Source organism: Cervus canadensis, chromosome X (assembly GCF_019320065.1).
Source record: "Cervus canadensis isolate Bull #8, Minnesota chromosome X, ASM1932006v1, whole genome shotgun sequence".
Lineage (NCBI taxonomy): Eukaryota > Metazoa > Chordata > Mammalia > Artiodactyla > Cervidae > Cervus > Cervus canadensis.
The window spans coordinates 138,077,099-138,100,762 of record NC_057419.1 but is presented as its reverse complement, the minus strand read 5'-3'; the positions used below and the strand labels follow the sequence as shown (position 1 = coordinate 138,100,762).

General features: G+C 42.7%; 1 protein-coding gene across 4 annotated transcripts; it reads right to left on the bottom strand.

Moving 5' to 3' along the window:
• Positions 1 to 2,058: 2,058 nt before the first annotated feature.
• On the bottom strand, positions 2,059 to 5,642 carry TEX13B (testis expressed 13B). 4 transcript variants are annotated; one of them, XM_043458874.1, is made up of 4 exons: positions 5,562 to 5,625; positions 4,935 to 5,425; positions 4,547 to 4,830; positions 2,059 to 2,445 (listed from the first exon to the last, which is right to left on the bottom strand). In XM_043458874.1, exons 2-4 carry the CDS (start codon positions 5,391 to 5,393, stop codon positions 2,277 to 2,279), a joined length of 912 nt encoding a protein of 303 aa, XP_043314809.1. In that variant the 5' UTR covers positions 5,394 to 5,425; positions 5,562 to 5,625; the 3' UTR covers positions 2,059 to 2,276. The 4 variants fall into 4 exon arrangements, with proteins under 4 accessions (XP_043314809.1, XP_043314808.1, XP_043314806.1 ...); XM_043458873.1 differs by having other exon boundaries at positions 2,305 to 2,445; positions 2,719 to 4,830; positions 5,618 to 5,642; XM_043458871.1 differs by having other exon boundaries at positions 2,305 to 2,445; positions 2,719 to 4,830.
• Between the last annotated feature and the right edge of the window lie 18,022 nt (positions 5,643 to 23,664).

The following is a 23,664-nucleotide window of genomic DNA, read 5'->3' as shown; positions in this document are numbered from 1 at the left end:
AACAAAGATTTGAACTGTACAGATTTTTCTCAATAAATATGTACTACAGGATTGAGGCTGGTTGAATCCTCAGATGAAGAACCTCCGATATGGAGGGATAAGAAGGGCTCACTCAAAAGTTTTATGTGGGTTTTCAACTGCAGGGGTGTGGTGCCCTTGGTCCCCACATTGTTCAATGGTCAACTGTATCAAACTTTCCTAGCTCTCAACTATTGTCATTAATTCTTCTGAGTACTGACAGCCAAGAATCAGTTACAGTGTACAGATAGCTTAAGCAAGTCACTTGACTTCGTGGAGCATCTGCAAAATGGTGATTACAATACCAGTCATTGGATTAAGGACAAGATAAAATACACTGTGTGTAAAGTGCTTACCTCAGTGCCTGGGACACAATACCATGACTTTGGAGTCAGACAGACCTGAATACTTAACTTCATTCTGTTCCTATTTGACTTTGGGCAAATTACTTTTTGTGCCTTGATTCCTTATCTGCAAAATGGGGTATTAATTCCTAAGGTTTTTGTAAATTAGTACTAAGATGGCAATAGAAGCCAAAATAAGCCTGTTACTTAAAATTTTGCTTTAATGATCTTAAGTTATTTTTGCTTTCTCATCTTTTAGGCCCTTTCAGCTGCACAATTTGCCAGTCTCTCCACTACACTTGCTTTGCCAAGCACTGCATAATCCATACTGTAAAATAAAAAACCTGAAGTAAGTTGGACCTTGCTTTAAACTCTTAGGTATTTGCAGGTAATAACTGGGTTGCTGCGAATTGTTCTTCCATCTGATTGGACTTGAAAACAAAGTATAACTGGCACTGAGCTTCTTCATAGCAGAGTAGCAAAAGAAAAGATACGCTACAAGCCTAGAAGGGGTACGGAGTCAGGCAGAGAACTCTGCCAACCCTTCCTGCCTCTTCCCCTTTGGTATGTGTTGCTTTTTGCTGTAGCAAGTGGGTGTCAGGCTGTAATACCTAGGAGTTTGTGTCTGGTGCCCCTTCTGGACCTGCCTTACTCCATTCCCCACCTTTTCCTTCTAGACTCCCAGTCTTCCCTTTGGTTTCCTTTTCTTTCCCTCCATTCCTCACCCCAACCCTCCTCTTCAGTTATTCCCCAAGTGCAATTACTCAGAAGCACCCACCCCACACCCTGACCTTACATTCTCATTCACTCTCAGGTCCCCTTGTCTAGTCCGTCCACATCATAAACACACAAATAGGAGCTGCCTTGGTTCCTCACCTCCTCCCCACAGATTCATGTCTGCTTTCCTTCCCTCTTGTCCCAGAGGAAGAGGTGGCCTTTCCAAACCCACCCATGCCAGTAAATTCACTTTTTATTTTTTGTACTGTTGTGAGCATTTATTTTACTTCATACAACACAAAAGTATATAAAGATATAAAGGCTCTTCATCCCACTGCCCCATACCCCAACCAACCCCATATACCTACTTCTGCTTCCCATCCTCTAATCCTGGATCCCACCACCCTCCCTAGTTAATAGCTTGTTTGCTAAATGTCTTCCCAGACATCTTTCTTTTGCATATTCAAATATAAACCTATAGCATAAGGCACACATAAATCTGTAATATACATAGCATACACACACACAGAACTTAATGGGAGTTTATTTCACACACAAAGACACAATGGCACTCATATTTTTTCATTGAATAGTACAGTGGACATGCCTCCAATACAGTATACAGGATCTACCGCACAGTCAAGGGTCCTTGAAGAAGAACCTCCCCTCAGTAATTGCACTTCCTCACTTCTACTCACTCTTCAGTCCTTGCAACTGGGCTTCTGCCCACCCACCCCCCAACGCCCCCCCGCCCCCTCCCACCCCCCGCCGCCACCCAGATTGGCTTAAAAATCAGACGTTGCCAGACCCAATGAATACTTTTCCTCCCTTAGTGTCCCACCCCTTACAACTCTCTTCCCCTTGTTTCAACTACTCCTAAGTATTTCATTGCCTCCATGGTTCCCAATCAGTGCAGTTTTGCCCTCCAGTGGACATGTGGCAACATATAAAGATATTTTTGGTTGTCAAGAGTTGTTTTGGTGGGGGGGGGGGAGTGGGGTGCTACTGGCATCTAGTGGGTGGAGGCCAGGGATTGTGCCAAACATCCTAGTATACTGGACAGCCTCTTGAAACAAAGAATTATCTAATTTCAAATGTCAAATAGTTCTGAGATTTGGAAACAGTTCCTAAGATATAAACAAGGATATAAACAAGCCCAAAGAAATTTCTGACAAGTGGAGGGTACAGATCTTGCCTCTAATCCTGATGACTGTTAACATCTGCTCTGACCGGATATAGCCCAAAGTCACATCCAGTTACTGCAGAGGTGTCCCAGGTTATGACAGCTTCAGTACCTAGGTCCACAGTTCCCAGGTGATGTCCAGGGCTTCTCCGTCTGAGTTTGATCCATCCTTCCATCTGTGGGCTAAAACATACATTTAGCTTCCCTCAACACAGCTTATAGGCATCAGATGGGGAGATGCACACCAACTTCCCCCTTCTACTCCCACCCTCTGGGAATTGATTTCCCATCAGGCTAAGTTCCATTATGCATTTCTGAATTTACTAGGAGCTTTGTAGCCAGACTCCCCTCCCACTGTAATCTGGTGATGGGGGGAGAAAATCTCAGGATGGCATCATCCTTTGTTCAGTGGTCTAGACCAGCAAACCGTTCAGGCACTCTCAGTTGCTGACTCACCTTGAAAGTGGCACAAGTTTCCTGTTCAGATCTGCCTGTCCCCAGTTGGAAGTGGGGACTGGGGAGGATTCTCCTCTCATGAGGCTGAACAACGATAGCAGTCTTTGTCTGCAGCTGGCTCTGGCGTCCTCTGTACAAAGCCCTGAGGGATTCCCTTAGGGGTGGTGAATCTCTGCCCTGTTGTAAGCCCAGGGTTAACCTCAGGCCTGCTTTAATTGTTTCTTACGTAATTCACTCAGAACATGAATAAGCTTCTTGTCCAGTTCATTCCTGCAGCCTTGGGATACAGGAATCCCCACTACCCATCACTCCCTGATGCACCTCACCAGTCAGTTCCAACATCTTCTTTAATGGTTTACAGTTTGCAACTTCTCTTCTGGTATAAACTTCTGGCTTGGCTAAAATCTGGTTGCCCAGAACAAGAACTTGCTCAAGTTAGCTTAAAGAAAAGAGGATTGCTATGAATTTTCACTCAGCAAAATTGCAGGAAGTGGAAAAGTGATCAGGCTGTCACTCTCCATCTCTGGGGTCACAGGATCAACTCTTCTCTGCTTCTCTGTGCCTCTCTGCCCCCTGGGCCCTCATAGTGTCATTCTCTAAAAGACACTTGGCTTCTGTAAAGCACACAGTTCTATTCCCCCACAGCCAGGGCCAGGTCTCAGCTGTGGCCTCGGTGTTCATGAGTGTGACCTTGACCCCGACTCCCAGTGACCCACTGCTTCACTTCCCAACACCCTCCGAACTATGGAATCTGCCTCTGTTCAGATTCTCAGGATATTTGGTTCAGGATGGGTCACATGTCCCATGTGAGAACATTTGGCTCAGGATTGGTCAAATGTCCATTCCTGGTCCAATCATCTACAGCTTAGTGTGGGGGCGGGGGTAGGGAGTGGGAGTGTTATATACTGGCTGCCCAGGTCCAACAGATAACTAGAGTTGGGAAAAGAAATACAAATAGAAACTGCAGCAGTTCTGGGGTGTGGATACTCGTTCAGTCGTGTGTGACTTTTTTGCGATTCTGTGGACTGTAGCCTGCAAGGCTCCTATGTCCAGGGAATTCTCTAGGCAAGAATACTGGAGTGGATTGCCATTTCCTTCTCCAGAGGATCTTCCTGATCCAGGGGATTGATCCAGGGTCTCCTGCATTGCAGGCAGATTCCTTCCTGTCTGCACCACCAGGGAAGCCCCTGGAACACAAAGGGTTGAGGTCAACGAGGGTGGGAGATGGGGTAGGAGTTGGGGATGGTGCAGACAGTCTACACCGTCCCCAACTCCTACCCTCCTCCCCCAACCTTATTCTTCCACTCTTCCCCTGACTTCACACCACCCACCCACCCCCCACCCACCTTTCCCCCCTCTGGATATATTTTTGCTGTTTCACATTTCTGAATTCACTTGAGGGCTCTATAGTCAGATACACTTTCCACAGTGGAAACAACTACCACTCAGTGAAAAATTCACAGATTTACACCAAGGGCAGTCCCAATTCCCAGGCCTGCTAAATACTGGAAGTCTTATCTGCTGAAGGGGATCAGAATCGCTCCTGTCTCCTTCTTGAGGGTCTATTCCCTGGATCCTTCCATCAGACCACAAGCTAAAATCAGAGGATCCCCAGTAGGGAGATGTCTGAGATGAAGCTCCTGCTGTGAACGGTGCTTGTGGTGGAGATGTGGGTGGGGATGGTGTTGGTGCGTCCGGGAAGGGGGCTAAGGGGCATGAGTATGAATATGTGAATGAGGCAGGGAGCTGGACAGGAAGGGGTTCAGGAGAGACTGTTGCCTCGGGTTTGAGCATCCCAGAGAAAGAATACATGGCTGTTTCCACTGACCTGAAATCTACCTCACTCTGCCCGCCAGAGGTGTAATTTTTCTGGTCTACAACTCCAAGAAGCTGCATAAGGTCTATACTCAGATCTTCTGCCCCCTCGGCAGCTTCCGCCCCCTCTGCATCCTCCTGTCTTCCTTCTCCTGTGGCTTCTGAAGCCGCAGCAGTAGTAGCAGTGGCCCCTGCCTCCTCCTCCTCTTCCTCTTCACTTGTTCCTTCTGTTCCAGCCCCACTGGCAGTGACCAGGCTTGGCCCCTTTGCGACTGGCGCCTGGGAAGACCGCAGCTCCTGGAAAGAAGTTAGCAGAGTTGTGACCTCCCCTGACATCGGGGTGTGGGGGGCTGCGCGGCAGGACTGAATGGGTGGGGCGGGACGGGGGACGGTAATCTTACGGCCTTGAAGAGCTTCCACTTCAGGAGGTCCCGCTCTTTCTGCACTTCCACCAGGCTGTCCTGGACCAGCTGTAGCCGGAAGGCCGCCTCCTTGCGTTCCACCTCGTGCTGTGCCGTGAGCAACTTCAGGTCTGAGGCCAACGCCTGCGCCGCTGACCTGTGCAGCCCGGCGAAGTCGTGCAGCCACTGCACCCTGTGTCTGTATAACTGGCTCTGCTTGTGGGCGAAGCGCACGCCCAGGGCCAGGCTGCTCCAGGCACAGGCCTCCTTGGCCTGGCTGGGCACCAGCCGGTCCTCCAAGATGGCCCTGAGCTTGTCCTCCACCTTCTCCCACGACAGAGACAGATTCTGAAGGTAGAACTCAGGGCCTTTCGCGTGCCTGGACATCCTCTCGTTGATGAAAGCCATCACTTTGTCATGCCGGAACCCACTACTGAGGTCTTCAGATTTCAAGGCCATGACGACTGAGTGCCTTTGGGGCTTGGCTGGCTCTGCGGGGATAAATCTATCAGTCCCCCTCCCCTCCCCCACCCCTTGAGTCTCCTCTTCTCCGCTTACCTCCCTCGCCCCTCACACCCTCCTAAAGACCCTTTGCCCCGCCCCAGGACACCTCCCAGCGAGCCTCACCTCCCGGCTAGTGAGAGTACAGGCCAAAAAAACCGCCTACCACACGCAAACGGTACCTCTCCTCCCTGAGGGCGCCAGCGAGAGAAAAGCTCGGGCCTACCCTTCGAGGTTTTAACCTTCGGAATGTTCCAACTTCCAGAAACCGCGAGGGTGGGAGGGGTGCATGAAGATTTTCTCCCCCGTCCCCCCCCCCCCACCAGACATAAAGGAACGTCCTACAGTGTTGCAAATCTTCGAAGGTGGGAAGAAACAGGAGTGGTCAGAAAAGACTCAGAACCAAGAACATGAAGCGCTTGTAATCAAATACCAAAATTCTCAGCTCCCCACCATAATGGTTTGTCCCATTCAGGGTCCGGACCCCGCTAGAGATGGAATATTCTAGAACAGGAAACAGCCCCCATCTCTCAGTGGCCTCGGCTGCCCCCTGGAGGCAAGAGGTGGAACCTGACTACTTCCTCATCCCGCATCACTGCAAATGGTCATAAATCCTGGCCATATCCAACCCCGAAACATGCTTGTGTCTTGAATTTGTTTACCTCCAGCGCTTACCACCTCTTCCACCACCACCGTCCCCCTACCTCCTGCCTGCAGCCGTAGTGCACCAGGTTTGTCTCCTGCTGTACCCTGTCACAAAGATCTGACTGTGTCTAAACTTCTGATGGTATTTCCAAGCCTACAAGATAAACCCGACAACTCTGAGGTTGAGTAATACTTCACCACTTACTATATGATGTGCTGTGATTGTCTCAGTTTTTGTCTATGGGCCTAAGATGAGGACTGAATGACAAAATGCATGTGAAGTAGTAATGTTTTCTATGGTCCCATTTTTGTAAGTAGGTACTTCCCCAGTGGCTCAGACGGTAAAGCATCTGCCTACAATGTGGGAGACCCGGGTATGATCCCTGGGTCGGGAAGATCCTCTGGAGAAGGAAATGGCAACCCACTACAGTACTCTTGCCTGGAAAATCCCATGGACGGAGGAGCCTGGTAGGCTACAGTACGAAGTGAAGTGAAGTCGCTCAGTCGTGTCTGACTGTTTGCGACCCTGTGGACTGTAGCCTACCAGGCTCCTCAATCCACAGAATTCTCCAGGCAAGAATACTGGAGTGGGTTGCCATTTCCTTCTCCAGTACATAGGGTTGCAAAGAGTCGGACACGACTGAGCGACTTCACTTTATTTTTGTAAAATGTGCAAATCTTCTGTGTGTGTGCGCGCGCGCGCGGGTGCATATGCACGCATGCGCGGGTGCGTCTGTGAGCGCATGTGCCTGTGCATACATATGTTTCTACGATCTTGGAGAAAGGAGTGGAAGCATATAGACCACACACTAAATGCTGGGTGTGTCTGGGAGTTGGAGTTGGAGGGGAAGTTGAGAAGATGTTTTCTTTTCTTTAAAATCTTTCTGTGATACCATTTGTTACAGGGAAGATATAATGCTATTAATATAAGTATTCAGTTCAGTCGCTCAGTTGTGTCTTACTCTTTGTGGCCCCATGGGCTGCGGAACGCCAGGCTTCCCTGTCCATCACCAGCCCCGGAGTCTGCTCAGACTCACATCCATTGAGTAGGTGATGCCATCCACCATTTCATCCTCTGTCATCCCCTTCTCCTTCTGCCTTCAGTCTTTCCCAGAATCAGGGTCTTTCCAGTGAGTCAGTTCTTCACATCAGGTGGGCAAAGTATTGGAGCTTCAGCATCAGCATCAATCCTTGCATTGAATGTTCGGGACTGGTTGCCTTTAGGATTGACTGGTTGGATTGACTGGTTGGCTCTCCTTGCAGTTCAAGGGACTCTCTCAAGAGTCTTCTCCAGCACCATAATTGAAAAGCATCAATTCTTGTGGCGCCCAGCTTTCTTTATAGTCCACCTCTCACATCCATACATGACTGCTGGAAAAACCACAGCTTTAACTAGATGGACTTTTGTTGGCAAAGTAATGTCTCTGCTTTTTAATATTCTGCCTAGGTTGGCCATACCTTTTCTTCTGAGGAGCAAGTGTCTTATAAGTATGCATGCATTTAAAATCTGGAAAGTTACATATCAAAGTTTTAACAGTGGTTATCTTTGGGTGGTAAGGATACAGTACTTTCTCAAAAAATTTTATTCTTTATATTTTTCTCTATGGTAAAATTTATTTATAATAAACATGTATTATGTTTTTAAAATTTTTTACACTATTTTTTTCTGATAATTTCTGATCTTTTAAATACTAGAAAGTAAATGTCTCCCTATAATCCAACCCTTCCCTCCTACCTGGAAGATAACCATTGTTAACAGTTTGATATGTATCTTCCAGTGTTATAAAGTAGCCCATAGCAAGTAATTGACAGTTTCTCAACTGAAGCCTCCCCTCTCTTGCCTCCTGGCTTTTGCACAGGCTGCTTCATGAACAGGTTGTTCCTCAGCGCCCCCTGCTCTCCCTACTCCGATTCTCCTCATCCACCTAATTTCTGTTCAATTTTTAATACCCTTTCAAGCAGAACTAAAGTATTTGCTCCTCTCATAAGTATTTCTTGATCCTCCAACCCCCTCCCACAGGCTAGGCTGGATTGTGCCACTTTTCTGTGTCTCCATGGTGCCTTGTGCATACCACTTGCAGTGCTTTCCACACAGTATTATAATTCATGATTTTCTAAATTTTTCCCCCATTAACTGGGCATTCCTTGAGGGCAGAGTCTGGGCTGGGTCTTAATTATTTCTGTGTTTTCACATCTTGCACAGTGATTAGCACCTAATAAATTAATTGCTGAATGAATTGAAATAATTCATTATATCAGTAATGAGGCAAACAAGTATCTTTATAGAGAGTTCTGTTTTCTCCTCTGAAATGCTTTTTCTCCACACAGACTGATTTTCTGCCACCTCACAGCCTCTTATGGCAGAGACCTCGCCTTAGTATTTGAAACCAACCAGTATCTGACAGATTTGGGATTTGTGAAAAACACCCTGGAAGATTCTGAAATGAAGCTTCTGTGTGAAGGACTAAAACAGCCAAACTGTATCTTATAGACATTGAGGTAACTGAGAACAGGAGAATTTGTTGTTTGTGTTCATGTAATTTTTTGGTCAGTTTCTTTTGTTTTGGGGGAAAGCATGAATAAAGTAATGAGGTCATTCTTCTGTTCTCTAAAGGTTGTACCGATGCCTTATCTCTCCTGCTTCTTGTGGTGCACTAGCAACCGTTCACAGCACCAATCAGTGGCTCACTGAGCTCGAATTTAGTGAAACAAAACTGGAAGCTTTGGCTTTGAAACTGCTCTGTGAAGGCTTAAAAGATCCAAATTGCGAAGTACAGAAGCTCAAGTAAGTTGTTACTATTAGTTTTCATACTGCAAGAAAAATTTTATAAATATGCAGCTCAAGATGGATGTTGTATAATCAAAACACATTTCAAGGAGTCATGGAGAGGAAGAATAGCGAAAGTAGCAATAACGTTAATATCAATAATGAAAACTCACACTTACTGAGCAATTACTTTGTGCTAAGCATTGTGCTGAGTGCTTTGATTTCCTTTAATGTGTACAACAGCTTTGCAAGATTCAGATTATTGTCCCCATTTTGGCAGATGAGGAACGAGAAACCCAATAGTATAAGGCTAAATAACATGACAGAGACACAATAAGAAACCCAGATGTGTCTGACCTCACAGTCCACATGCATGTGTGGTAAGTCACTTCCGTAATGTCCCACTCTTTGCAACCCTATGAACCAAGCTCCTCTGTCTAGGCAAGAATACTAGAGTGGGTTGCCATGACCTTCTCCAGGGGATCTTCCCAACCCAGGGGTCAAACTCATGTCTTACATCTCCTGCATTGGCAAGTACATTCTTTACCACTAGTGCCACCTGGGAAGCCCAAAGTCCATGTAATGACTTTGATAAAAGATTTACCATATATATATATATAGTATATATATATATCTTCTTTTCTGAAGAACCCTGACTAATTAGGGTTCTTCAGAGAAACAGAGAGGTAAAATGTGTGTAAACATATAGAGAGATTTATTTTAAGGAATTGGTGCTCTCTCAGATTATGGCAGCTGGCAGGTTCAGTATCTGCAGGGTAGACCAGCAGACTGGAGACACAGGAAAGCTGGTGCTGTACTGCAAATCAAAAGGCAGTCTGCTGGCAGAATTCTCTCTTCCTAGGGTGTCAGTCTTTTCTATTAAACTTTTAACTGATTGGATGAGCCTCACCCACATTATAGAGGGCAAATTACTTTACTCAAAATGTGCTGATTTAAATGTTAATCTCATTTAAAAAGTACCTTCACAGAAACTTTTAGAATAATGTTTGACCAAAAATCTGGGTACCTTGACATAGGCAACTTGATACATAAAATTAACAATCACAATGTATATTTGGAGTTTTCTATAGTAAAAGCTCTTAAGCATTAAAGCTTTCTAAATCTACTTTGAAATTAATTTTTTATTTAAAATACCTTTATTTAAAATTTCTAAATTGGGAAAATATATATACATGATGTCTTTATGAGCCCTCTTCAAGATTGAGTTTGGAGCCTGGTAACTCAAGAGAAAAATTGAAGACTCAGATGTTGTAGTGTATATCATAGAAATTCTTGAAAGTAATAGCAGAGAAAGTTGATGGGAAACAGTTTAATGAATTGGACTGCTTAATATGAAGAGACAAAGATCGAGAAGACAGGAAGGTCAGTAAAAACCACTTTTTGTGCTCAAGAAGAAATATTATATGGATGACGGTGATGGTCTAGTTCTCTCTAAGGATGGCAAATTATTAATTAGTAATGAACTTACAGATAAGAGGAAAGGAAAGATCTTTTGACTGTATTAAGGATGATTATAGCATTTTCCCCTATAATTTGAAAGAAGATATGAGAGTGATAAAATTCATGCTGGGAATTAAAGTGAGATTAGGTCATTTGATACTTCCTTCCAATTCTTTTCTTTTTGGTGGCAGTCAACATTTATTGAGCTCTCACTGGGGCATACAGTGTTGTGGGGGCAATGTACAAATCCCCATCATAGGTAAAAGGGGGCTGTGACATATTCTTGGTTGGGGGTCTCATATGGGTGGGCCTTATTTTCTTTTCTCATGATGTTTTTCAGGTAGGGAATGAGTGGCCAATTCTGTGTCTTTCTTTTTTTCCAGGTTGTCTGCTAGTTTTCTCCCTGGAAGCTCAGAGACTATTGGCAGATATCTTGCCTCTGTTCTCATTTGCAATCCAAACCTCACTGAGCTGGACCTGAGTGAAAATCCCCTGGGGGACACAAGGGTGAAGTATCTCTGTGAGGGTCTCAGACATTCGAACTGTAAGGTGAAGAAGCAAGAGTAAGTTTTTAGAACTATCTGCTGTCATCTTACAACTACCGAAATTTTTTAATGCCTGCTCTGCGGCAGGATCTATGCTTGGTGCTTGCTAGAAGTTATTTCACATAATTCATTCCTTGAAATAACTATATAGGGTGGGTTTTCTTAGCCCCATTGTACAGATGAGGAAACTTTGAGGATTGGGGGGAAAGTGACTTGTCCAACGTCACACCACTAAAAAGTAGTATAGTCAGGGACTTCCTTGGTTGGTCCAGTGGTTAAGAATCCACCTTGCAATGCAGGGACACAGGTTCTATCCCTGGTCCAGGAAGATCCACATACCGTGGGAAACTTAAGCCTGCATGCCACAGCTACTGAAACCCGAGTGCTCTAGAGCCCATGCTCCACAAAAAGAGAGGTTACTACAATGAGAAGCCCGTGCACCGCAACTAGAGATTATCCCCCTACTGTCTGCAACTAGAGAAAGCTCTCATGCAGCAACAAAGACCCAGCACAGCCAAAAATAAATAAATAAATAAAATTTTAAAAAGTGGTATAGTCAAGATGTGACTCCAAAATCTATCTTATCCATAACCCATGCTCTTTCCAGTATACAACCATCCTGTGTGTTTACAGGAGTGATGCTAATTAAATATTAACTCTCCAAAGAATACTCTATAAAAAATGTGTCCAACAGTGGGCTAGATGTGAATGGATTTATCAAGAGGATAGCAAGTGACAAAACTGCCTTTAAAGACACATAGATATGAAACAGAGAGCAACACAGTTGAATGTGTAATAAAGTGCCTAACACTACAGAATCATTCAGAAATGTCAGATGAGCCCAGGGAAAGAGAGGAGGTCATTGTGGGCTGGAGACCTCAGGAGGAGACTGTGTAGGTGGTGGGCCAGGAGCTAGAACTTGAAGGATGGCTAGGACTTAGCTAAATGAGGAGGCTGGGAGAACATTCCCAGGAAGTTCAATGACAGCAGTGGCTGATTTTTCTTCTTTGTCTCTGGGTAGCTTGAACACATGTTACCTGACAAATGCAAGCTGTGTGGATCTCTCTTCTTTCTTGCAAGTGAGTCAGACTTTAAAAGAGCTGTTTGTGTTTGCCAATTCCCTGGGGGACACAGGAGTACAGCATCTCTGTGAAGGTCTGTGGCATGCGAATGGTATAATCAAGAATCTTGTGTAAGTGTCTGTTCATCCTTGTCCTTCTCATGGGCATTGCATTTGAGGTTCAGTGGGACTCCTGCTGCCATGGTTAACAACATTGGTGTCCCCATACCTGCAGGCTTTCCGAATGTTTCCTCTCTCCAGCTTCTTGTGAGTCCCTCGCCCAAGTCCTAAACTCTACCCGGAGCCTGACAAGGCTGCTTCTAATTAATAATAAGATTGAAGATTTGGGACTGAAATTGCTGTGTGAAGGATTAAAACAGCCTGACTGTCAGTTAAAGGATCTGGTGTAAGTATCATGAACAATAGCCACAGGCAGAGTTCCTTGATGTTTGAGCAGCTCCCCAAATTAAATGATTTTTTTCTGGCCTGGTGATACAATCTCCAAAGAAACATATGATGACTCGATAATTTAGGGGAAATAAATCTTCCTTTCTCCACAATCTCTGCTTGGCCCTGGCCCAAGGGATTTTTTTACATGACAAACTGAGTTTCTACTGTATTTTTCTAGTGGGTAAACCCAATATCTAAAGTGACCCAATCCTGATGAAATTATGCCAGCCTTATCTATCTTACTTCTCGGCAGACTGTGGACTTGTCACCTAACTGGAGAGTGTTGTCAGGATTCATGCAATGCACTGTACACCAACGAACACCTGAGAGTCCTTGAACTCATGCCTTAGGGGATGAAGGCATGCAGGTGCTCTGTGAAGGGCTGAAACACCCCTCCTGCAAGCTACAGACGTTGTGGTAAGTTCACAGAGACTCTTTGTCCACTGGGCTCTTGTTCCAGCTGTGTATGAAATGGAAGGTCATTATGGAACTTGGGGTAAACCGATTTCTTTCTTGAATCCCCAATTCCCCATAGGTTAGCAGAATGTCATTTCACAGATGCATGCTGTGGAGCCCTCACCTCTGTCCTCAGCAGAAATGAGAACCTAACATTGCTAGACTTAAGTGGAAATCACCTTAAGGATTTTGGAGTTCAAATGCTGTGTGATGCACTGCTTCATCCCATATGTGAACTACAAACATTCTAGGAAGTTATAGTAGTGGGGGAGGTGGGAGGGAGGGGGTCAGGACAGGCATGCTGGTTTGATCACAGCCATTGCACTGAGAAAAGAGAAGAACTGAGGACAGACCATGCCTAGGCACAATATCAAGGTAAGTGAAATAGGCCTTTTCCTTGGACACAGGCAAGGAGAGAGGTAAAGAACAGATAGTCCTAGATGTCATTGCTAAGAAACAGGGTGTAGGAAAAAGAGCACCAAATCCACATTCTGCTAGGTCTGACTTATGTACTAGATCTGGCATCTACTAGCTATGTGACCATTCTTACTTTACCTTCCTGAGCTTTAGCATCACTATCTATAAAATGGGGCCAACATGAGTAGTACCTGATACCTGGTGTTAGCTTGGAGATTGCATGAAACAAGACATTAATTATGAATGAGGTACTCCATAAATATTAGACCCTTTCCCTTCTTCTAATACGTGATAGAGGGCTTGTGGTTTGCATTTTGAGAGCCTTTAAGATGTAGGGGGATGAAGCTATTACAGAGTTATAATTATAGAAAGTGGAGGTCATCACCCTTTCAGATCAGTGTCCATCTGCCAGCTCAGCAGGCTGGCATAACACACAAAGTAATTCTTAATTAGGATATAGCTATGCTCTTTTGGCAGCTAACCAGTGGCCAAATGGCCATTTATTTCTGCCATTCAGAACTGGAACACATAATGGAAAATAACGGCTGAGTACAAAAATTCCACATTCCAAAGCCAATTTGATGGATTGAAACATAAATGAAAACAGCATAAAGGCCTGAGTACAAGTCTGGCTGAAACAGAAGCTAGTTCTCTACTAGCAAAGTGAAGTCTGTTTGACTCCAGAGTGTAGTGATTACTGACTAGGAAGAGGGAATTATTCACAACATAATAAACCTCAGGGGTTTAGGGACCTCCATGGTGTCTTTCTCAGAAAAAGGTGACTGTATTGTCAGCATGTATGTATTGTCAGCAATTTGAAATAAACTCAACAATCAATCCTAATGTTTCTTTAAAGTAATTTAATGTGGTATATAGTATATATATAGTATGTAAGCTTCAGCAAAGGTCCTAAATGATGTCATGGATAAATTATTTTGAGATGGTACATGCTATTATTTATTTTTATTGTAAATTGTTGCACTGTTTCCTGTCTCTCTCACCCTTTGTCTTAACCAATCTACTTCCACTGTGTTTTCAGGCCAAATTTCAAGCCCTTATAACTTGTCAATCTATTATAAGTTGATAGCAGTGTGCAGTAATAGCCCAAAATACAAAATAAAGGACACATGTTCACAGAATAGACACCATACACTGACCTCAAATTTTAAACATTAGAGTGTATATAGACAGACAACACTGAAATCAGTAGAAATACATACTTAACCCAAGTAAGGTGAGAGGAAACTGTTGATCATTTAATGTGGTAGGCTAGATAGGGATAAGTCCAGGAGAGCCTCCTAAAAGGGGAGTCTTGTCTGGAAATTGTAAAGGCTGAATGAAGAAGTTTGCTTTCTAAGAACTGCTTGAGTGCAAGGTCTGAATTTCTTTCTCATTGTATTTTCCCCTGTAAACTTTTTTAGCTCAGTGCTTTGCATTTAGTAAACACATATAAGAAGCCAGTTACTAATTTTGAGCATCTGAGGGCAAGGCAAGGAGACAGTTAATGATATCTTCAATATAGACTAGGTGTCTAGACATTCAGAAGATCGAGGGGAAAAAAAGAGGTTGTGGCCTCAGAGTTACCATGCTTACCTTCACTCATTCTGCAAGCACTTGCTGAATATCTACTATGTGCTAGGCAAATGTGCCAGGTGCTAGGAGACAAGAATGAATAACTTGAGACTTGATTTGTACTCTTCTGGGACTGTAGACTTAGTGGTAGAGACAGACACATGAACTGATGAATGCAATAGGGTAATTATGAGATCTTAAGGGAACCGTGTCAGGGGACAACTCACCCAGCTCAGGAGGCTCAGGACTATAGCCAGGGAAATGGGGGTAACTATGGAGAAGGGTAAGTTCATACTCAGGAGCTAGCATGAGCAAAGGTAGACAATAAACAGCATATTTTATAGTACTTGATAGGAATACAGGTGGGAAACCTCTAGGAAGTTTGCTATTATGGGAACATAAAGTGCAAAGCAGAATGTGTCAAGAAATGAAACTGAGGGTGTAAGCAAAGCTTTGTATTCCATGTGTGATTAGTAAGGTGTGTTTACGGGATTCTGGGTACAGATTCAGCTGTCACTCTTCTCTCTCACATATCTGAGTGCAGTACATTTGAGGGCCTTCCCTCATCTTTCCAAAATTGGTCCCAAAAATGGAGCCGCTTTTGCTTCCAAAGCTGGTTGGAAAATCAGTCCACTTCTGGTGCTCTTTCTTACTGCCACTTGGGGCTCATCTTGAGGACTCATCCTTTCCAATCTCACAGAAACTTGGTGACTGGACAGTGATGCTCTGACTAATGTGGATCCCTCCCAGCCCTGCAGTGACATTATATCTGGACTCTTAGCTTACATATGTTTTAGTCTTCACCCAAATGTGCAGTCATTGTTCTCTAAAATACCATATGTTGCAGAAAGTCTGGGTCTAGAAAAGCTCCTTGCATCAGCCACAGGTATATATGTGTGAAGCCAGTCCTTGCCCACAAAAATGTAAGCCCATGAGTTGAGGCAGGAGCCCCACTTAAGCCCTCTTCTTTCTTCAAGATATTTTATTTGTGGTGCCTTGGTGCCTTTCCCAGGCACTGGGCCTTGAATAAAGGCCCCCCAAATCACCCTGACACATGTTCCTGATTCTAAATTTGGAAAGAAGGAGTTCAGAGTAGGTGGTCTCATTAGTCTCAGGAGACCTCCAGGCTTCCTACGCATATTGGCCTACCTCTCCTCCAGCAGTGAGTTGTACATGTCAGGAGATAAGACAGCTTTTGGTAAGTCATTCAAAAAATTCTAAAGGTCTTGTTACACTTCCACGGCATTAAATGTTTACTTACCCTACAGTTGCATAGCTAGCAGAGCTACTCCTTTGCCTTTGCTCAGTTCAATTCAGTCGCTCAGTCATGTCCAACTCTTTGTGACCCCATAAATCTCAGCACACCTTGCCTTTGCTAGATAAAGATTAGCTTCTATCCATTAAAAACTAAAATCTGTACCTCACTACACACTTGAAAGAGTTTATACCTTCTTTTGTAGTCAGTAGGTTTTAATCAGGGATACACCTGTGGAGTTTGAATTGCCTGTAGGACAGCGTGGGGGGTTTTCTAGTAGGTAGGTAGTTGGGTATAGGATTGTTCCCTGGAGGTGACAGCTGAAGCCATGGCAGTGGATGAGATTCCTCTAGGGAGATTGAGAAGAGAAGCACCCCTGAGAAACATCCCTGGGGAATTAGCCCTAGACAGTGCCAACTTTTAAGAGGTGAGTATGGAAAGGAAACAGTCAGTCCATGGGGTCGAAAGAGTCGGACACGACTTAGTGACTAAGCAGCCACCACATGGAAAGGAAAACCCATAGAGAAAACCAAGAGAGAAAGGTGTCCTGGAAGCTTTGGTAAAAGTGAGTTTTAAGGAAGAATTGCTCAGCAAACAGGATTCTATTTGCTAGAATTTTGTTAAGGATTTCTGCATCTATGTTGATCAGTGATATTGGCCTATAGTTTTGTTTTTTTGTGTGTGGCGTCTTTGTCTGGTTTTGGTATTAGGGTGATGGTGGCCTCATAGAATGAGTTTGGCAGTTTACCTTCCTCTGCAATTTTCTGGAAGAGTTTGAGTAGGATAGGTGTTAGCTCTTCTCTAAATTTTTGGTAGAATCAGCTGTGAAGCCATCTGGTCCTGGGCTTTTGTTTGCTGGAAGGTTTTGATTACAGTTTCGATTTCTGTGCTTGTGATGGGTCTGCTAAGATTTTTTATTTCTTCCTGGTTCAGTTTTGGAAAGTTATACCTTTGCTTTTTCTAAACCCAGCTTGTACATCTGGAAATTCTCAGTTCACACACTACTGAAGCCTAGCTTGAAGGATTTTGAGTATAACCTTGCTAGCACGTGACCTAAATGACCTAAATCAAATCCCTTACAATTATACAATGGAAATGACAAATAGATTCAAGGGATTAGACCTGATAGACAGGGTGCCTGAAGAACTATGGGTGGAGGCTTGTGACATTGTACAGGAGGCAGTGATCAAGACCATCCCCAAGAAAAAGAAATGCAAAAAGGCAAAATGGTTGTCTGAGGAGGCCTTACAAATAGCTGAGAAAAGAAGAGAAGCTAAAGGCAAAGGAGAAAAGGAAAGATATACCCATACTGAATGCAGAGTTTGAAAGAAAAGCAAGGAGAGATTAGAAAGCCTTCCTCAGTGATCAATGCAAAGAAATAGAGGAAAACAATAGAATGGGAAAGACTAGAGATCTCTTCCTTAAAACTAGAGATACCAAGGGAACATTTCATGCAAAGATGGGCTCAATAAAGGACAGAAATGGTATGGACCTAACAGAAGTAGAAGAGATTAAGAAGAGGTGGCAAGAATACACAGAAGAGTTATACAAAAAAGATCTTCACAACCCAGATAATCATGATGGTGTGATCACTCACCTAGAGCCAGATATCCTGGAATGCAAATTCAAGTGGGCCTTAGGAAGTATCACTATGAACAAAGCGAGTGGAGTTGATGGAATTCCAGTTGAACTATTTCAAATCCTAAAAGATGATGGTGTGAGAGTGCTGGACTCAATATGCCAGCAAATTTGGAAAACTCAGCAGAGGCCACAGGACTGGAAAAGGTCAGTTTTCATTCCAATCCCAAAGAAAGGCAATGCCAAAGAATGTTCAAACTACCACACAACTGCACTGATCTCACATGCTAGAAAAGTAATGCTCAAAATTCTCCAAGCCATGCTTCAACAGTACATGAACTTTGAACTTCCTAATGTTCAAGCTGGATTTAGAAAAGGCAGAGGAACCAGAGACCAAATTGCCAACATCTGTTGAATCATAGAAAAAGCACGAGAGTTTCAGGAAAACATCTACCTTTGCTTTACTGACTATGCCAAAGCCTTTAACAGTGTGGATCACAGCAAACTATGGAAAAATCTTCAAGAGATGGGAATACCAGACCACCTGACCTGCCTCCTGAGAAATCTGTATGCAGGTCAAGAAGCAACAGTTAGAACTGGATATGTAACAACAGACTGATTCTAAATCAGGAAAGGAGTACACCAAGGCTGTATATTGTCACCCTTATATTTAACTTATATGCAGAGTACATCATTCAAAATGCCGGGCTGGAGGCAGCACAGCTGGAATCAAGATTTCTGGGAGAAATATCAATATCCTCAGATATGCAGATGACACCACCCTTATGGCAGAAAGTGAAGACAAACCAAAGAGCCTCTTGATGAAAGTGAAAGAGGAGAGTGAAAATGTTGGCTTAAAACTCAACATTCAGAAAACTAAGATCATGGCATCCGGTCCCATCACTTCACGGCAAAAAAATTGGGAAATGATGGAAACAGAAACAGTGAAATACTTTATTTTGGGGGGCTCCAATATCACTGCAGATGGTGACTGCAGCTAAAAGACGCTTGCTCTTTGGAGGAAAAGCTGTGACCAACCTAGACAGCATATTAAGAAGCAGAGACATTACTTTGCCAGCAAAATCCATCTAGTCAAAGCTATGGTTTTTCCAGTAGTCATGTATGGATGTGAGAGTTGGACTGTAAGGAAACCTGAGTGCTAAAGAATTGATGCTTTTGAACTGTGGTGTTGGAGAAGATTCTTGAGAGTCCCTTGGACTGTAAGTAGATTCAACCAGTCCATCCTAAAGGAAATAAGTCCTGAATATTCCTTGGAAGGACTGATGTTGAAGCTGAAACTCCAATACTTTGGCCACCTGATGCAAAGAAGTGACTCATTTGAAAAGTTCCTGATGCTGGGAAAGATTGAAGGTGGGGGAAGAAGAGGATGACAGAGCATGAGATGATGGGATGGCATCACTGACTCAATGGACATGAGTTTGAGTAAGGTCTGGGAGTTGGTGATGGGCAAGGAAGCCTGGCATGCTGCGGTCCATGGGGTTGCAAATAGTTGGACACGACTGACTGAGCCAAACTAAGCTGAGGGTTCAATTCCTGTGTCAGGAAGACCCTCTGGAGAAAGAAATGGCAACCCACTCCAGTATCCTTGCCTGGAGAATCCCATGGACAGAGGAGCCTGGCAGGCTACATTTCATGGGATCACAAGAGTCAGACCCGATTTAGTGGCTAAACCACCACAGTTCCTCTTTAGGGGTTTCCCTGGTGGCTCAGCTTGTAAAGAATCTGCCTGCAGTGAAGGAGACCTGGGTTTGATCTCTCTTTCACACACACACACACTGCAAGGTATAAATATGAAATGCTAACAAGACTGAAATGGGAAATTAACAATAACACAATAATAGTAGGAGACTTTAATACCCCACTCATACCTATTGATAGATCAACTAAACAGAAAATTAACAAGGAAACCCAAACTTTAAATGACACAATGGTCCAGCTAGACTTAATTGATATCGATAGGACATTTCACTCCAAAATAATCAATTTCACCTTTTTCTCAAGTGCACATGGAACCTTCTTCAGAATAGATCATGTCCTAGGCCATAAATCTAGCCTTGGTAAATTCAAAAAAACTGAAATCATTCCAGTCATCTTTTCTGACCACAATGCAGTAAGATTAGATCTCAATTACAGGGAAAAAACTATTAAAAATTCTAACATATGAAGGCTAAATAACATGCTTCTGAATAACCAACAAATCATAGAAGAAATTAAAAAAGAAATAAAAAATATGCATAGAAATGAATGAAAATGAAAACACAACAATCCAAAACCTATGGGACACTGTAAAAGCAGTGCTAAGGGGATGGTTCATAGCAATACAGGCTAACCTCAAGAAACAAGAAAAAAGTCAAATAAATAACCTAACTCTACACCTGAAGCAACTAGAGAAGGAAGAAATGAAGAACCCCAGGGTTAGTAGAAGGAAAGGAATCTTAAAAATTAGGGCAGAAATAAATGCAAAAGAAATAAGAGACCATAGCAAAAATCAACAAAACTAAAAGCTGGTTTTTTGAAAAGGTAAATAAAATTGACAAACCGTTAGCCAGACTCATCAGGAAACAAAGGGAGAAGAACCAAATCAACAAAATTAGAAATGAAAATGGGGAGATCACAACAGACAACTCTGAAATACAAAGGGTCATAAATGACTACTACCAGCAGCTTTATGCCAATAAAATGGACAACTTGGAAGAAATGGACAAATTCTTAGAAAAGTATAACTTTCCAAAACTGAACCAGGAAGAAATAGAAGATCTTAACAGACCCATCACAAGCACGGAAATGGAAACTGTAATCAGAAATCCTCCAGCAAACAAAAGCCCAGGACCAGATGGCTTCACAGCTGAATTCTACCAAAAATTTAGAGAAGAGCTAACACCTATCTTACTCAAACTCTTCCATAAAATTGCAGAACAAGGCAAACTTCCAAACTCATTCTATGAGGCCACCATCACCCTAATTCCAAAACCAGACAAAGATGCCACAAAACAAAACAAAACAAAAACAAAACAAAAAAAAGAAAACCCTACAGGCCAATATCACTGATGAACATAGATGCAAAAATCCTTAACAAAATTCTAGCAAACAGAATCCAACAACATATTAAAAAGATCATACATCATGACCAAGTGGGCTTTATCCCAGGAATGCAGGGATTCTTTAATATCCGCAAATCAATCAATGTAATACACCACATTAACAAATTGAAAGATAAAAACCATATGATTATCTCAATAGATGCAGAAAAGGCCTTTGATAAAATTCAACACCCATTTATGATAAAAACTCTCCAGAAAGCAGGAATAGAAGGAACATACTTCAACATATTAAAAGTTACATATGACAAACCCACAGCAAACATTATCCTCGATGGTGAAAAATTTTAAGCATTTCCCTTTAAAGTCAGGAACAAGACAAGGGTGCCCACTCTCACCACTACTATTCAACATAGTTTTGGAAGTGTTGGCCACAGCAATCAGAGCAGAAAAAGAAATAAAAGGAATCCAGATAGGAAAAGAAGAATTAAAACTCTCACTGTTTGCAGATGACATGATCCTCTGTATAGAATGATCCTCTATATAGAAAACCCTAAAGACTCTACCAGAAAATTACTACAGCTAATCAATGAATACAGTAATGTTTCAGGATATAAAATTAACACAGAGAAATCCCTTGAATTCCTATACACTAACAATGAGAAAACAGAGAGAAATTAAGGAAACAATACCATTCACCATTGCAACAAAAAGAATAAAATACTTAGGAGTATGTCTACCTAAAGAAACAAAAGACCTATGTATAGAAAACTATAAAACACTGATGAAAGAAATCAAAGAGGACACAAATAGATGGAGAAATATACGTGTTCATGGATTGGAAGAATCAATATTTTGAAAATGACTATACTACCCAAAGAATTGAATCTATAGATTCAATGCAATCCCTATCAAGCTACCAATGGTATTCTTCACACAACTAGAACAAATAATTTAACAATTTGTATGGAAATACTAAACACCTCGAATAGCCAAAGCAATCTTGAGAAAGAAGAATGGAACTGGAGGAATCAACCTGCCTGACTTCAGGCTCTACTACAAAGCTACAGTCACCAAGACAGTATGGTACTGGCACAAAGACAGAAATATAGATCAATGGAACAAAATAGAAAGCCCAGAGATAAATCCACGCACCTATGGACACCTTATCTTTGACAAAGGAGGCAAGGATATACAGTGGGAAAAAGATAACCTCTTTAACAAGTGGTGCTGGGAAAACTGGTCAACCACTTATAAAAGAATGAAACTAGAACACTTTCTAACACCATACACAAAAATAAACTCAAAGTGGGTTAAAGATCTAAATGTAAGGCCAGAAACTATGAAACTCCTAGAGGAGAACATAGGCAAAACACTCTCCAGCATAAGTCACAGCAGGATCCTCTATGACTCACCTCTCAGAATATTGGAAATAAAAGCAAATATAAACAAATGGGACCTAATGAAACTTAAAAGCTTTTGCACAACAAAGGAAACTATAAGTAAGGTGAAAAGACAGCCCTCAGATTGGGAGAAAATAATAGCAAACGAAGCAACAGACAAAGGATTAATCTCAAAAATATGCAAGCAACTCCTGCAGCTCAATTCCAGAAAAATAAATGACCCAATCAAAAAATGGGCAAAAGAACTAAACAGCCATTTCTCCAAAGAAGACATGCAGATAGCTAACAAACACATGAAAAGATGCTCAACATCACTCATTATCAGAGAAATGCAAATCAAAACAATGAGGTACCAGTACACTCCAGTCAGGATGGCTGCTATCCAAAAGTCTACAAGCAATAAATGCTGGAGAGGGTGTGGAGGAAAGGGAACCCTCTTACACTGTTGGTGGGAATGCAAACTTGCACAGCCACTATAGAGAACAGTGTGGAGATTCCTTAAAAAACTGGAAATAGAACTGCCATATGACCCAGCAATACCACTCCTGGGCATACACACCAAGGAAACTAGATCTGAAAGAGACACGTGCACCCCAATGTTCATCGCAGCACTGTTTATAATAGCCAGGACCTGGAAGCAACCTAGATGCCCATCAGCAGATGAATGGATAAGGAAGCTATGGTACATATACACAATGGGATATTACTCAGCCATTAAAAAGAATTCATTTGAATCAGTTCTAATGAGATGGATGAAACTGGAGCCCATTATACAGAGTGAAGTAAGCCAGAAAGATAAAGACCAATACAGTATACTAACACATATATATGGAAAAGATGGTGACAATAACCCTATATGCAAAACAGAAAAAGAGACACAGATGTACAGAACAGACTTTGGGACTCTGTGGGAGAAGGCGAGGGTGGGATGTTCTGAGAGAATAGCATTGAAACAAGTATACTATCAAGGGTGAAACAGATCACCAGCCCAGGTTGGATGCATGAGACAAGTGCTCAGGGCTGGTGCACTGGGAAGACCCAGAGGGATGGGATGGGGAGGGAGGCGGGAGGGGGGATCAGGATGGGGAACACATGTAAATCCATGGCTGATTCATGTCAATGTATGGCAAAACCCACTACAATATTGTAAAGCAATTAGCCTCCAAGTAATAAAAATAAATGGAAAAAAAAAGAACAACTATTGTTCAGCTTAAAAAACCCAAATTCTCATTTCTGTGATTTTTTTTTTTCAAAATTAAGTCTATTTGAATTAACTACACTTCCCCTGCTTGATAACTTGTGTTTGGGGTGTAGGTAGGGTGTGGGAGGGTAAAGAATGGAAGAGACTAGAAGAAAAGGAACGGGAATGGAAGGGAAGGAAGCTGACAGTGAGAGAAATGATGTTTCATTGTGGTCTGTGGGAATAGCAAGCAAATAATAGAATGATTATTCAGCACAATTGTCATGGCAAAATGCTTACAATATATTTTAACTAAAAATCAAGTTATGGAAGATTATGAACCGTTTGATAACATTTTTCTAAAAATGTGTGTGTGCATGT

Excerpts from the sequence above, each read along its gene's own strand:
- TEX13B (XM_043458873.1), bottom strand. The coding sequence starts at position 5,393 with ATGGCCTTGAAATCTGAAGACCTCAGTAGTGGGTTCCGGCATGACAAA. Across the intron at positions 4,831-4,934 it reads AGTGGAAGCTCTTCAAGGCC|GAGCTGCGGTCTTCCCAGGC; the intron begins GTAAGATTACCG and ends ACTTCTTTCCAG.